Source organism: Diorhabda carinulata, chromosome 5, assembly GCF_026250575.1.
Source record: "Diorhabda carinulata isolate Delta chromosome 5, icDioCari1.1, whole genome shotgun sequence".
Taxonomy (NCBI): Eukaryota; Metazoa; Arthropoda; class Insecta; order Coleoptera; family Chrysomelidae; genus Diorhabda; species Diorhabda carinulata.
The window spans coordinates 85,099-99,994 of record NC_079464.1 but is presented as its reverse complement, the minus strand read 5'-3'; the positions used below and the strand labels follow the sequence as shown (position 1 = coordinate 99,994).

General features: G+C 29.1%; 1 protein-coding gene across 2 annotated transcripts; it reads right to left on the bottom strand.

Annotated features, from left to right (window-relative positions):
• Window positions 1-5,135: 5,135 nt before the first annotated feature.
• Window positions 5,136-11,298, bottom strand: LOC130894582 (uncharacterized). Of its 2 annotated transcripts, none has more exons than XM_057801484.1 (3): window positions 11,191-11,298; window positions 6,892-7,685; window positions 5,136-5,797 (listed from the first exon to the last, which is right to left on the bottom strand). In XM_057801484.1, exons 2-3 carry the CDS (start codon window positions 7,666-7,668, stop codon window positions 5,345-5,347), a joined length of 1,230 nt encoding a protein of 409 aa, XP_057657467.1. In that variant the 5' UTR covers window positions 7,669-7,685; window positions 11,191-11,298; the 3' UTR covers window positions 5,136-5,344. The 2 variants fall into 2 exon arrangements, with proteins under 2 accessions (XP_057657467.1, XP_057657468.1); XM_057801485.1 differs by lacking the exon at window positions 11,191-11,298 and adding an exon at window positions 9,843-11,155.
• Between the last annotated feature and the right edge of the window lie 3,598 nt (window positions 11,299-14,896).

The following is a 14,896-nucleotide window of genomic DNA, read 5'->3' as shown; positions in this document are numbered from 1 at the left end:
AAAATTCATAATTAACTACAATTTGAATCATATATAACATAGTTTTGATACTTTCCCAAATCGTCATCTATTAAATAAACCCTGTGTAATTTTCGAATGAACTTAAAGTTAAATAAAGTTATTTATATGATATTTTCACGTTCTAATGGAAATCCACTCCGTATCATCAAAGGAAATTATTTTCACAGCGGTTTTATCTTCTGTTACATAAACGTTGCAAATTTCGTAATCTTAGCAGCTACTTAAAAGGTATTTCCATATTGTATAAATATATACAGTAATCAGTTATTCAAACCCTTGTGAAAATATACACTTGAATTTACAGATTTTCTTATTTCCAGCATTTAATTATTTGAAAGAAATACAAACTACGAATAATTTTAAAGAAAATGGATGATGGAATTCAATGATATGTATTATGATCAAATAAATGATTTAGTTAAACTCAAATTTATTTTTCCAGTACGTCATTAGGAAAAACCCTGTGACTAAAATCAACACCAACATCTAACAAATCGTCAGTCCACTTGGACTCATCATCTCCACATGAAAACGTCGAATCGTAAACGCTAAGATCTATGAAAAAATTGTGTTGAACATGATTCCAAAGAAGATGAGTCACCCTCTATACAACCCTTCTTGGAGGGTTTTTATAATTTGCAATTGATATTTGAAACGCTATATCAATATTAGAAAAATGTCCTTTTAGTGAGATTTTCTAATATTCTTTTAAACACGTACGGCACTGCTGGAGTTCAACTGGAAGTTCGTTATATTACAAATCTCTCTTATCGGAATTTAACCTGTTATTTTTTATCCAACAGTTAAAACCCACAAAGGACCTATGTAGTTTATACTAAATTAATTCCGCAGCCGGTCAGATATACTAGATCTGATCTATCTAGATTTAACCGCAAGTTTGGAACGTTTAAAATTCTATGGTCGCCATAAACGTTCGGAGAATTTTAATATAAAATTTTCATCAATATAAAGTTTCATCAATTCTTTAATAATTTCGAATTTTCTTTATTTGTAATACTGTATGTTTGGACGTAATTAAAGACTCATTAGTAGTTCGGTTGTCGCGATGTGGAAAGTCTGATCTGAATATTCAGATTAAGCGACTCATTTACCGTTATGAGCTTAGCATTTAACGTGCCTTGATTTCTCAATGATTTAACCAACCCACATACCCCAACTTAATCACTCAGATGATGTTCGAAAAGTTCGAACATTGTTGCCAACGCGGCAAATGAAATTTTTAGGTTAAACTACTAAATTAACGTAAAAAATCTCATCAAACTTCTATAATATTCAATTTGTCTATGTTTTATTTATAAAATTAATAAGAAAAATTACAAAATAATTAGTTTTAGTTGTATTTGATAGTCTCTTCAACTTTACTAAACGAGTTTTTTCCACGAAATACTCAGGAATGGTAAGTGGTCGAAAACAACAATCATTTCAGTATATTCCATGGGGGTTTGAACCAGTTCAAACAATAAACATAACCTCATTCCAGTTAAGTAGTCATGAACTTTGAATTCCAGTTTGGTGTTTGCCGACGACGAGCTTTATGTGTATTTATTGAGTCTTTAGACGAGAATTTTATAATCTAAGCTATGCTCTTCAAAATGAGTTGTTCCACGCGGATCATGTTGTCCAATATGACGCTGGTTTCTGTGTTTTGTGCTGATGAGATCCCAAATAAACTAGACATAGCTTACTTTCAGTTTAGATGATATTGAGATTGTTATTTATTCCATCTACATTATAGTTAACTTCATTTGTGTGTTATCACAACTAAATTCGATCAAATTAAATCAGTATATCAACTCTTTAAACTCCACTAGATTTTGTGCGTTAGGATTCGAGAATGTGTCCTCCTTGGATGAAAATAAATTTAATAAAACTCTGAGCTGCCCATAAAACATCCTTGTCTTTGAAACTTATTACGACATTAATTAAAGTGAAATAGAAAAAATCTAAGGAATTTAATTTCGAATTTGTCATATCGGAATTATTAGAATTCCTCAGGTAAATTTTTATTAAAAATTTTATGAAACTTATAACTCTTTTTTCCATTAAAATACGAGTTTTAGGTATTAATATTTGGGTTATTTGCTTTAAACAACTACATCTACATTAAGTTATTATCTCTAAAACCCTCTCATAAATTAGGGAATGTTCAATGTGACATCACCACGTAATTTACATCCAGGAAATTAGATTCATTTCCAGGGTAGATCTCGGCTCATCTCTATTTAATCTCTAAAATTATTGCGTGTGTAAATTCACTATATATGGTCGTCATTTTTACTAAAGATTTTCTAGTAAAAAACTTTAATATGATTTCCATTTAATAAATAAAAACTACACTCGATAAAAACGTTGTTAATCAAATTTGTTTCTACGGTGTTTATGATTGTAGTTTAGTACTAGAATATGCTGTAAATTATAGTTTATTTTATCAAAATAACTCGTAAATTCAGACTTTGAAGTTTTAAAAAAGGCAAGTTTTCAAAGATACCAAACTTGTTTTCCTTATAAAACATTCAGAGGTTCTACTAAACCCGCTGCTGAGGTATTTCTACTATATTCTCTATTTTTGATTAAGAATATGAATATCAAATGTTCTGATCAGAATTTACTTACCGTCGAGTCTCCCATGGGAACCTGGAGGTTCACCTCGACCACTGATGATAACTGATTAAACCATTGCCATCGAAATGAAAATACCTCTAGGTATCGTGAAAAAATAAACATCCCCCAGGAGTTTTGGAAATGGAAAACGTTCAGGGAAGTGTTGAAAAACCACCAAATTTATTGAGAAATGAGTCAAATTATGAGACTTTTTGGTCCAAAAGAAGGTTTTGTGCAAGATCTATCTGTTTTCGAGGAAGAACGACGGGGAATTGAAGGGATTTTGGAGGAGGAAAGTTATAAGAAACTATTTGGAAATGTAGTACTTCTAGCCAGCGTCTGATTCCTCGAAGCTGAGCAAAGAATATTTGGAAGAATTAGGAGAAATTCAGATCTATTACATCGTATTCGATAAGGAATTTCTAGTAGTTACCTTGCTATTAAACATTTTCGACTGAAAGTTCGAACGAAAGAATGTACTGAAAGTAATAATTCGGCCGTCGTAATTATCCAACCTCAACCCTATTAATTTGCTGTGGGAAAAATAGAACAGGGGAAAATTTTTGATCTGTAGTGTATATTTAGATTATTTAGAACTGTTTTCAAACGTAGTTTCATTCAATCAACATCTGTTTACAGTCTACATACCAACAATTAATTGATTAGCTAGATTTACGTAATAAATATGGTTTCTAATTAAACGATTTCGCTACAACCGACAATAACAATGGCGGATGCCAAGGGGTGCTTAGCACCCTTCTTGTTTTCACATTGTTCGCTATGGAACTAGATTGCGGTTATGTATGGGGGTTTTGTGGAAAATAAATTCGCCCCTTTCGTCTGCGCCCTGTCTCTTTTGAGGTAATTAAAAGTGAAATTTGTTCTTTTTTGGTTGAGTTGAATGTGGGGAGTTGAGATTTGGGGTTCCGTTAAACAAATCCAACGATATATAAGTTGTGGCAATTCAACAAACGATTCAAATGAGTAGATAAAATAAAAATTAGGACATGCTGTATAATCGTGTAATGAGATATGTTTCGTGGAATATTCATGAAAGTACATTTCAACAGGTACAAATTCTCATAATTACCATCTAACTACCAATATTTAATTTCTCCTTTTTTCATTATTGCCTTTTTTTGTAAATTCACCATTATGTCTAAATTTAGTAATAATTAAATAATTTGATTCATAGCGTTTTGAGTTGTTCTAGAAAATTTGAATAATTTCGAAACACCTTTTCAAAATTAGATTTGATTAGTTGTTTCTAATTTTTTTTTAAATTTGGCGTGTTTTTTTCAAAAATTGTTCCCTAAGTTTTCCAATATATTTTTTTTTTCAAATTAGATACGATCATATCATTATTTTGAAAATTGTAGTAGTTTCTCGACAGTTCTTCTGAAAATGTCGCGGAATTTCATATGAATTTATCTTTTTATTGAAATTCCAAAGAAATTCGAAGGTTTTCTTCAGAATTTTTATGTTTTCTAGAAAATTGGAAAATTCAAGTACTTACTGGACGATTTCAGAAGTTTTGTAACTTTTCTGAAAAGTTTGTTCAACATTTTAGTAACTTTTGGATATCCCTGAGAATTTGCAATGATGAATTGGATGAAATTTGTATACTTTGCACCAAATTCCAGCAATTTTTGGATTTTTTGAAAATTTCTGAGATTTTTTGAGAAATTTGCATATATTATTCATATTTTAGTGACTTATTGGATATCCCTGAGAATTTGCAATGATGAATTGAATGAAATTTTTTTATTTTGCACTAAATTCCAGCATTTTCTGAATATTTTGAGAATTTCAGGAATTTTTTGAGAATTTTGCGTTTATTTTTCATATTTTATTAACTTTTTGGATGTTCTAAAGAATTTCCAATGATGTCAATTTTACGTTTGTTTTTCATATTTTAGTTATTTTTTGGATATCGTTAAGAATTTCCAAGTATGTCCTAGCAAAATGGGATATATACTAAACATTTTTCCGAAAATTTTGCACTAAATTCCACCATTTTCTGAATATTTTGGGAATTTCTGGGATTTTTTTGAGAAATTTAAGTATATGTTTCATATTTTGGTTATTCCTGAGAATGTTCAATGATGTTCTCGCAGAATGGGATACATACTAAACATTTTTCAGTAAATTTAGCACGAAAATCTAGCATTTTATGAATATTTTGAGAATTTCTGCGATTTTTCTTCTCATATTTTAGTCAATTTTCAAATGCCTATAAAAATTTCCAACCATGTTTTGCAAAACTCAATAAAACTTCATCATTTTTAGAAAAATATATCACTTTGTGGACAGTTGTCTTCCTTCTCAAATTCAATACTTTCAGGAATATTTACGATTTTTATATAAGCCGGAAACATTTTAGTAAGAATAAATTACTTCACTTACTTTCACTTCATGTGAAAAACCAAATAATTTCCTAGATATTTTGGAAATTCATGAGGTTACGAGTTATTTTTTTGGAAATGAAACTATTTTTTAAACAATAAGTATATTTAATTTAAAAAAACATTCACATTAACACTATACACATTTATCTATATAATAACTAAAAAAAAGTAAACAATCAAATTTCAAATAATAATACTTTCAATTATTTGTACACAATAAATCTCATGAAATTACATTTGATACCGAAAAATGTCCGGAATGTTCACAGCGTTTCATCGAATCACAGATCGATTTAATCGAGGAAATTTTCCGTTTTTTTAAATTTGAAATAAGCCGACGAAATATCCTTAGCGCGTTGATAGTACAACTGTTTCCCGCTGAGTTTTAAACTGAATATTTCGTTATAATCTTTACCTTCGTCTAATTGTTCGACGGAAGGCGCTTCCTCTTCATCGAGCATAGTCAATTTCATCATCATTATACCCCCAACAAAACCGAACCAAGTGTAACTTTTCCAGTGTCGCTTAAAATCGGCGTAACTGAAAATTTTCTCTGGATCGCTGCCAAGTTTTATCAATGATTGTGACATTATACTGTAATAATAATTCAATAGCTCTTTCAACTGATCTAGTTCTTCTTTGGAACAAACGCTGAATAAAAATTTACCTACGTCGAATAGAGGTGATCTTATAGCTGCTAGTTGCCAGTCTAGGATTGCTACTGCTTTTGGGGAGTTGTTATTTTCCTAAAAAAACAGTTTAATGTTGGAAAAATTGTATGGAAAACGGAAAATTCATAAGAATTATTATAAATTCATTATCACTAAAAGTGTCTACCGAAACAGAAACTCAAAGTATTCAAAAAAAAGAGTTTTAGAACGTGGAATAATTTTGAAAAATGTTTGGGAAACGGAAAATCATTCAAACAATTTCTGAGAAACAATACCTGGCTGTAGAAAGGAAGAATTACTTGGAAAACGATCTAAAAAAGCAGTTTTATTATTTGTTTAGAGAGTGATGAATGATAATCGGGAATGTTTAAAAATGTCTGGATAGGAAAATAATTCAAAAAAGTTTCTAAAAAATACATACTTGGGAAGTTCAAGATATTTAAAAAAAGTGTTTTGGAATGTTGGCTATTTTGAAAAATGTTTGGAAAACGGAAAATCATTCAAACAATCTCTAAGAAACACGAACTGGCTGTAGAAGTGTTTGGAAAGGTGGAATTACTTGGAAAGCGATCTGAAAAAGGCAGTTTTATTATGAAAATTGTTTAAAAATGTCTGGAATACGAAAATTATTCAAAAAAGTGTCTAAAAAAGAAGAAGACGTACTTGGGAAGTTCAAGATATTGAAAAAAAGTGTTTTGGAACGTGGGATGGTTTTGAAAATGTTTGGGAAATGAAAATACATTCAAAAATATTGAAAATTGTATCGAGATAGCGAAAATTGTGTCGAGAGAGCAAAAATATTATGAAAATTGAAATAATTGAAAACAGTGACTCAAAAAAAAGAGAATTCCTTCGAAATGTTTCAATAAAGAGGAAATATTCGGAAAAAAATGTCTAGGAATGTGAAATTAAAAAACGTCTTCAAAACCAAAATATAGCCGTTAAAGTGTCCAAAAAGTGAAAAATTTTTTGAAAAACTTTTAAAAAAAGCCTGTAGGAACTTTTACAAATATTTATAAACAGGCAATTACTTCAAAATGTATCTAAAGAAGAAAAAATGTCTAGAAACCAAATATTAAATGCGAAAAATAACAAGGAAAACTGTTAAAAAAAGTAGAATTTTTCAATCCATGAAATTTTTCATATTATGATCTTGATAAATAACTAACCTCATACTGAAACAAATAATTATTATTCCAGTTATCCCCGTGTAGGAAAGCTACTTGTTTTTCTTCACTATTGAGTACATCCAATGTTTTTTTCAAAATATCTTTCATCTCTTCCTTCACTAAATTATACAAAGTTTGATCCCCGTGTATTTCCAAAGTTTCCAAAAAAGTATTCAACTGATCATGCATATAATTCTCAATAGAAGGAACCAATAACCAATTTTTAAAAACGTCCACGAAATTTTTCGTCAAGCTTTCGTAAGTTTCATTATCCTGATCTCTTAAAGCGAACGACAGAGAATGGAGTTCGGCGTAAGCTTTCAATACAATTTTACAATGATCGATATCCATACCTTTCAATCGATTGTAAAGCTTGTAACCTTTCGATTTCAAATTTTCGAAAATAATAACTTCGCTGTTTTTAAGCAAAACATGACCGTAGTACTTCGGAAACGATTTAAACAACTCAATTCCTTTTTTCATTTGAAATTTATTGAACGTCGAAAAAACAGTTTCGTACATGAAGTTTTCGGTTATGAAAAAATCTCTGATAGCCAGGGAACTCCTGACAGCTTCCAAATCGCATCCTTTTTTTATTACTAGTTCTATTTTTTTACTAGTTTTAGAGTTTTTTAGATTTTTCAATGTTACGTAGATGATTCCGCTCAAGTATCCGCTGTCTTTTGAATTATTACCGTCTATTATAACTTCGTAATCTTCTATATTTACATCCAGGAACGGCTTCAACCAATTAGTTACTAGATCTACAGATGCCATGATGATAAATAAGGATACTGAAATAGATAAAAATTTTTAATGTTAATAGAAAGTTGTTAAATCATTCTACACATTTAGGACGTGATAACGGTCTGTAAATATATTTGAGAATCATAAAAAAATGTCAAACTTCAAGATGGCGGTGTTAAATTTAATATTATCAAATCAGTATTGTCGTATCTTAAATCTTAACTGACAACCCTCGTAAAAAGTGTGACAAGTGACAGTTGGATGAAAAAGTTGTTTATAGAGTGGAAAATTGTATGAAATTTTGTTTGGAAATCACAAATAATTGACTTGATTATCAGTTTTGAACTTTTACGAAAAAAAAAACGAGCAAAAAGGCGTATAAAACATAAATTAAAAAACTGTGACGAATCTTATTAATTATTATGTAAGCTATAAAAAACTGATAGTTTTGAAGAAGTTTGAAATCTTCTGGATTACAACTACAACAACTTTATATAAATCATATGAAACTAATTAAAAAATAAAGGGAACGGTAATTACTACTATTAAAGATATCAAAAATCTATTTGAAATAATTAATGATGTTTCATTTGAATACATTAATATAATGAGAAAAAAACTATGAATTTCCTAAAATTTATAAGGTTGATAACTACGTACTTTCGATTTTTACTTTATTTTTTGAAAAACTCATGGTACTTTCCCTTATGTGACGTGATACTGGTCACATTGACGTAACTTTAGATGTAAAAGACGTTCTGGTCGTACTACTGAAGATAATGATGACCGAATCAAAGTCATAATTAGAGGATATTGGATCTTAAACGTAATTAAATCGATCCTTCCTTAAGAAGAATCATCGATGGTGATGAAAAATGAGTTCTTGACTAGCACAAACCACATGGAAAGCTGAAAAACCACAAAAAAGCTCGTATTGTCAGTTTGGTGGTATTACGAACTAGTTGTGTCTTTTTTGAGCTGCTTCCAAGGAACCAAACCATCAATTCTGATTTTTACTGTCAATAATTGATGAAACTAGATGAAGCAATCAAAGAAAAACGACCAGAAAAAGGTTTTGTGTTTCACCATGATAATGCAAAGCATCAAACAACTTCGAGAGGCTACGAAAAACACTTAAAACTTCTTGGGCTACTTAAGGAGCTTGAAATTTGATCTTAAACGAAACGAAATCGATCCTTTATTAAGAAGATTTATCGCTGGTGATAAAAAATGAGTTCTGAACTAGCACAAACTACATGGAAAGCTGAAAAACCGCAAAAAGCTCGTACTGTCATTACGAACTAGTTGTGTTTTTTTGAGTTGCTTCCAAGGAACCAAACGATCAAATCTGATGTTTACTGTGAACAATTTATCAAACTGGATAGAAAAACAGCCCGAAAAAGGTTTAGTGTTCCACCATGATAATGCAAAGCCTCACACATCTTTGGGAAATGATGCCACATCCTTCATACAGCCCTGATTTAGCAGCATCTGATTATTATTTATTTCGAAGTTTGTAGAATTCTTTGAATGGTAAAACTTTCATAAATACCCTTGAATCGCAACTGATTCAGTTTTTTGCTGATCAAGACCAGAAATGGAAGATGCCAAAAGGTTTTTGACCAAAATGGATTTATATAATTGATTAAAAACTATTCTTTGTTAAAAAAAAGCGAAATTACTTTGCCCCCAATCAATATTATAGAAATATAGATATTAATGATTGTACAAAAGGAAAAAGTCCATAAAAGGAAAACTTGAATAACTTAAATTATTAACGATACTAAAACCTCAAAAAAACATGAATATTTGAAAAGTTTATACTATATTTTTTAACACGCAATTTCCTTTACCTAAACATTCTAATGAAAGATAATTATTCAGTAATTACCGATAAATATCATACCTTTGTAATAGTTACCATTGGGTGAAGGTTTCAACTTTGTTTTAATGATATAATAAAATTAGAATATTCATTCTTATGAAATGAAATCTTGTACAAATCATACTTTCACAATTCCGCCAAAATTAATATTTATTTTTGGCACTCGAATAAATGTCCTACATAATAATAGACGTATGATTATAAAAAACAACCTTCACTTTTTGTATTATAAATAAATCCAATTCACGTGAATGTATAAACTCAATCAAAATCGCTATTTAATGATAAATATATAGATTGTAATTGCAAAAGTACTTACTAAGTTTCTATTTGTATCAAAACAAACTTTATCTACTTGGTACTTATTTAAAAATGAAACTTCCTAGCGTTACTATTTTTATTAATTGGCAGGAGATTGTTGCCAAGTGGACTGACTGTTTGAATGCAACTACTTGCTGTGATGAACGCCATGGGAAATATAATGAGTGACCTTCATCGTTTTATCTTCGAAATCTCCCAATAATAATATTTATTTTTAATATTATAACTTTTATCGACTAATTTTGTACATTATCTAATCTTTAATTTGATTTGAGAACCGCCGAAATTGTTTTCAATCACATTTTATACAAACTAAATAATTTACCTCATATATTCTTTTTATATTGTTGGTAATAATTGATAAATAATGTTATAAACGATGAGGTTTTTAGTGAAAATCAATTTTTCTATAGTAGAATAGATAATTAAAATCTCAATGCCAAACGTGGTTCATATCAATGGTTAAAAATCAGCAACTTTCACAAGGACAACCTGTACAATCTAAAGATAGCAAAAATTAATTTTTCGATCAATTTTTTAACAAAAATATATGCTTTGTTAAACTCGATAAGTTTTATGGTTTACAAGATACGTTTTTATATTGCACGTTTACTATAAAGAAATATTCCGACAAAAATTATAATAAATTGTAAATGAAAATAATGAATAAATAAATCAACATTGATTTCTAGTTAATATATAAGCAAGAATAGTTGGTGATTATTTTTTTAATAACAACCTGAACGGTCAGCGATACTTAAAATTCCTCCAAAATGATTTCCCGTCCATGTTATATTATATTTCACTAAACCTTCGCAAATATATGCGAACCTTACTATAAAAAAACATCTTAATAACATTTTCTCTAATTGATGGAATAATTACAATTTTTGATAATTTTTTAGAATGTCTTTTTATGGCGAACGGTTTTCTTGGCATATACAACGATCTAAAAATCTGAATATCTATTAAACCATAGATTTTATCAGCTAATCAAAGAGTTTAAATTATACAGGTTGTCCCTGTAAAAGTTATAAATTGTTAAACATTGAGTATGAATCGTCCCTGGCCTTCAGATAATAATGTAAAAAGTTCTGATTTCGTAACATCGTATGAGACATTTTTTTATTATTAAAACATCTATCAAATCCATGTATTATGTTCAAGGTTATTTTTTTTTCATCTCAAATTCACGCAAAGAACCAAAAGCAAAAAACTGTAAACCAGTTCTTATAAAAAAAAACTTGTCAGAGGTAAATTTTGAGACAGAATTTACAAACGGTTATTAGAAAATCATCGTAGTATTAATACATTTTTATATAATTGTAATTTGAGCTAATAAATACCTGCTTTTGCAAACGAGTTCTAGACTGAGACTGTTAACAATATTCGCTTGGTTACTGCAATAAACGAAAGTTGTTGTCGAACATTCGCACACCTGCGATTTAAAAAACAAAAAAAATTTCATAGGCGCTGCAGTAAATATGTTCGAAGAGGTAGTAGCTTAATTAACATCATATAAAAATTAATTTTCTACTTTCAATACATCAACAAAAATTACTTCAAACTTAAATTAATCTTAAACATACGGAGGTGTAAGTTTTCTTTGTAGTATTTCTACAAAGAAACTTAAATTAATTCACATTTATCAGAGAAATAATCTACTAGGTTTTCAGACAAAAGTTAATCAAAAATTAAAAGATTAATTAGGTAATGCAATTTTTGGTTTATCGATTTGAAGAGTAGCTTAAACAAAACCACGAATTTAAATTTACTACTCCTACCATGGAATATCACGATGTCTAATATATGAAATTGGGTATCTTATTTTACTGAACATTAAATAGACGATTAATTTCGGTTTTAACAAGTTACCATGAAGACATTGATGATTTTCTTTCTCGGATTACATCAAGGGATGAAATTTGAATTTCTCACGACACCTCTAAAGCTAATCTGTCATTAATGGAATGTTATGTCTAGACACTTTAAAAACGTTGTTTAAGACAAAAAACATGTTTACTTTGAAGAAATCTTCAAGAATTTGAATTGGTTACCTCTTGGAGTTCTAGCTTCTAGCGATTTTCAAATTTCCTTGGTAGTCGATGCTTCAAAGAAGATAACAAATATTTTGTATTCATCTGTACACTTTTCTGTATATCTTGAACCGGATTCGAATTTCAAAAATAAAATTTCTAATGTTCCAGGAGGTTGAGAAGCCAAATTTTCTTGGACTGAAAATCGCTACTTCTGTGACCCATTCTGTATCATATCCTATTTTTTCCAGTTACACCTGAGATATTTGAGGACGGCTTAGCATACTAAACAGTCTCCAGGTAAAAAATATGATTTATTCTTTCATGAATTTTACTTTATACGAAAAATATGAAAATGACATCGATGTGAATATAGTCCAGGAAATAACTGTTTAAACAAAAAATGTAAAGTAAAGGGACTTTAAACCATTTATCTATTACTTTGTACCAAAATATGTCGAAATTTTCGAAATTATGAGCCTTAACAGCATATTAAGCATATTATTGTATGGAATATCTAGATTTGTATCAAAATGTGTCGAAATTTGTGGAAATTATGATTTTTGACAGCATATTAAGCATATTATTGCATAAAATTTGTATCAAAATATGTCAAAATTTCGGAAATTATGAGTCTTAACAGCATATTAAGCATATTATTGCATAGAATATCTAGATTTGTATCAAAATATGTCGAAATTTGTGGAAATTATAATTTTTAACAGCATATTAAGCAAATTTATGTATAAAACATCTAAATTTTTATCAAAATATGTCGAAGTTTGTTGAAATTATAAACTTGGACAGTATATTAAACATATTTTTCCATAACATATCTAAATTTTCATCAAAATATGTTAGAATTTGAAAAGATTATGAGTTTTGATATCCATATTAAGCAAATTTATGAATTCTCATCAAAATATGTAGAAATTGTGATTTTTGACAGCAAATTAAGCATATTATTGAATAAAATTTGTATCAAAATATGTCGAAATTTGTGGAAATTATCAACCTTGACAGCATATTAAGCATATTTTTGCTCAAAACATCTGGAGTTTTACCCAAATTTATATATTTATAAATTCCAAAAAACTAGTGTTTTCTCTGTTGGGCCTGATACTCGTATTAAGATAATCATAATAGTAAGTTTAAAATACTACTAAAATACTGATTATTAAATAACGAGTCTGGTTACACACCTCGCCACATACTTTTCCAATCATTTTTTCTATCGATCAAAGCAGTGCTGGAAGTCTTTGGTTAGGACCTTCAGGAGCTCTGATTAACCGCTCCCATCGACTCAAATCGGGCCCTTTTCAAGGTAAATCTTTTCCTTACCTTTCAAGGACCTCGATTATATAAACAGGTATATTAAGGGACTGGTAGGACTGATTATATCAATGTATGAACCTCTTTTATTCCTGTGAAGTAGCCTGGAGTATTCTTAACAAGAATGTCCACAAACTTATATATAAGTTGTATAAAAGCTATCATAGAAGATTGCGAAAAGAATTCAAAGAGCTATTTCCACATACACAATATATAAACAAACTTTCTTTTTAATTTGTTTGTCTACTTCCATGTAAACGTGATTCAAATTTGTTTGTTATGTGTTTGTCATTCAAATTATCATAATTTAGGCATCATAAAATAAAGTTTTAAAAGCTTAAATATAAAACATTCGTTATCGTTTCTTCTTCAGTAGACAGATAATTCGTGACCACTTAAGAATGTAATCAATTAATTAAGACGTTGTTGACAGTCGGAAGGAAACGTGGTAATTTGAAAATCATCGTCCAATTACAGATAAATTGAATAATTATTTTTCTTATCTATGAACTTTGTCGATTATACCGGCACAGATATTAATATTTAAACGAATTTAGAGTTAAAATTTCGATTATAACTTTGCAATCTCGTTATTTATAACGTCGATAAATTAGGACGTTTCGAATTTTGGAGCAGATGCGTCACACTTAGTGGACAATAAATACTTCCTGACCGGCACACAACATGACACAACCTATCGATACATAAATAAGGATATATTTGAATATAGGACTATGTTTACGTTGAATTTGTAACGAGATTTTTGACATATTTATGAAAATTGATATTGCGTTGTAGAAATGGCCTCCTGATCGCGTTATGGAGTTTGTGAAATAACCATCTTACATTCTGAAATCTTGGGGGTGACTTTCGATCGAAAATTTTGTTTTCTTTTTATAAATATATTGAGTTCTGATAGCCATAGAGCTCTAATACAGTTAAATTGAAACTGGTTGGGAAATACTGGATGAGTTGGATGAGCTAAGCAAAAGTAATGGATTCTAAAACTTATTGGTATAAAGGGGATTGAAATAGTAGACAGTCTTGCTATTATTAAGCATATTAAGCATAATTAAGTATAATTGAGCATAAAATATCCAAATTTGTGGAAATTAGAAACTTTGACAGTATATTAAGCATATTTTTAAATAACATATCTAAATTTTCATCAAATTATGTTGAAATTTCAGAAAATTATGAGTTTTGACATGCATATTAAGCAAATTTATGCATAAAATATCTGAATTTTCATCAACTTTACCAGCTATTAGGCATTTTAATGCATAGAATATCTAGATTTTTACCAAAATATGTCGAAATTTGTAGAAATTATGAATTTGACACATTATTAAGCATATTTTTGCATGAAACTTCTAGATTTTTATCAAAATATGTCAAAATTTGTAGAAATTATAAACTTTGACAGCATATTAATGCATAAAATATCTATATTTTTACCAAACTATGTCGAAATTTATGGAAATTATGAACTTTGACATATTATTCAGCATATTTTTGTATGAATTTCTAGATTTTTATCAAAATATGTCTGATTTGTAGAACTTATGAATTTGACAAATTATTAAGCATAATTTTGCATGAAACTTCTAGATTCTTATCAAAATATGTCGAAATTTGCGGAAATTATGAACTTTGACATATTATTAAGCATATTTTTGCATGA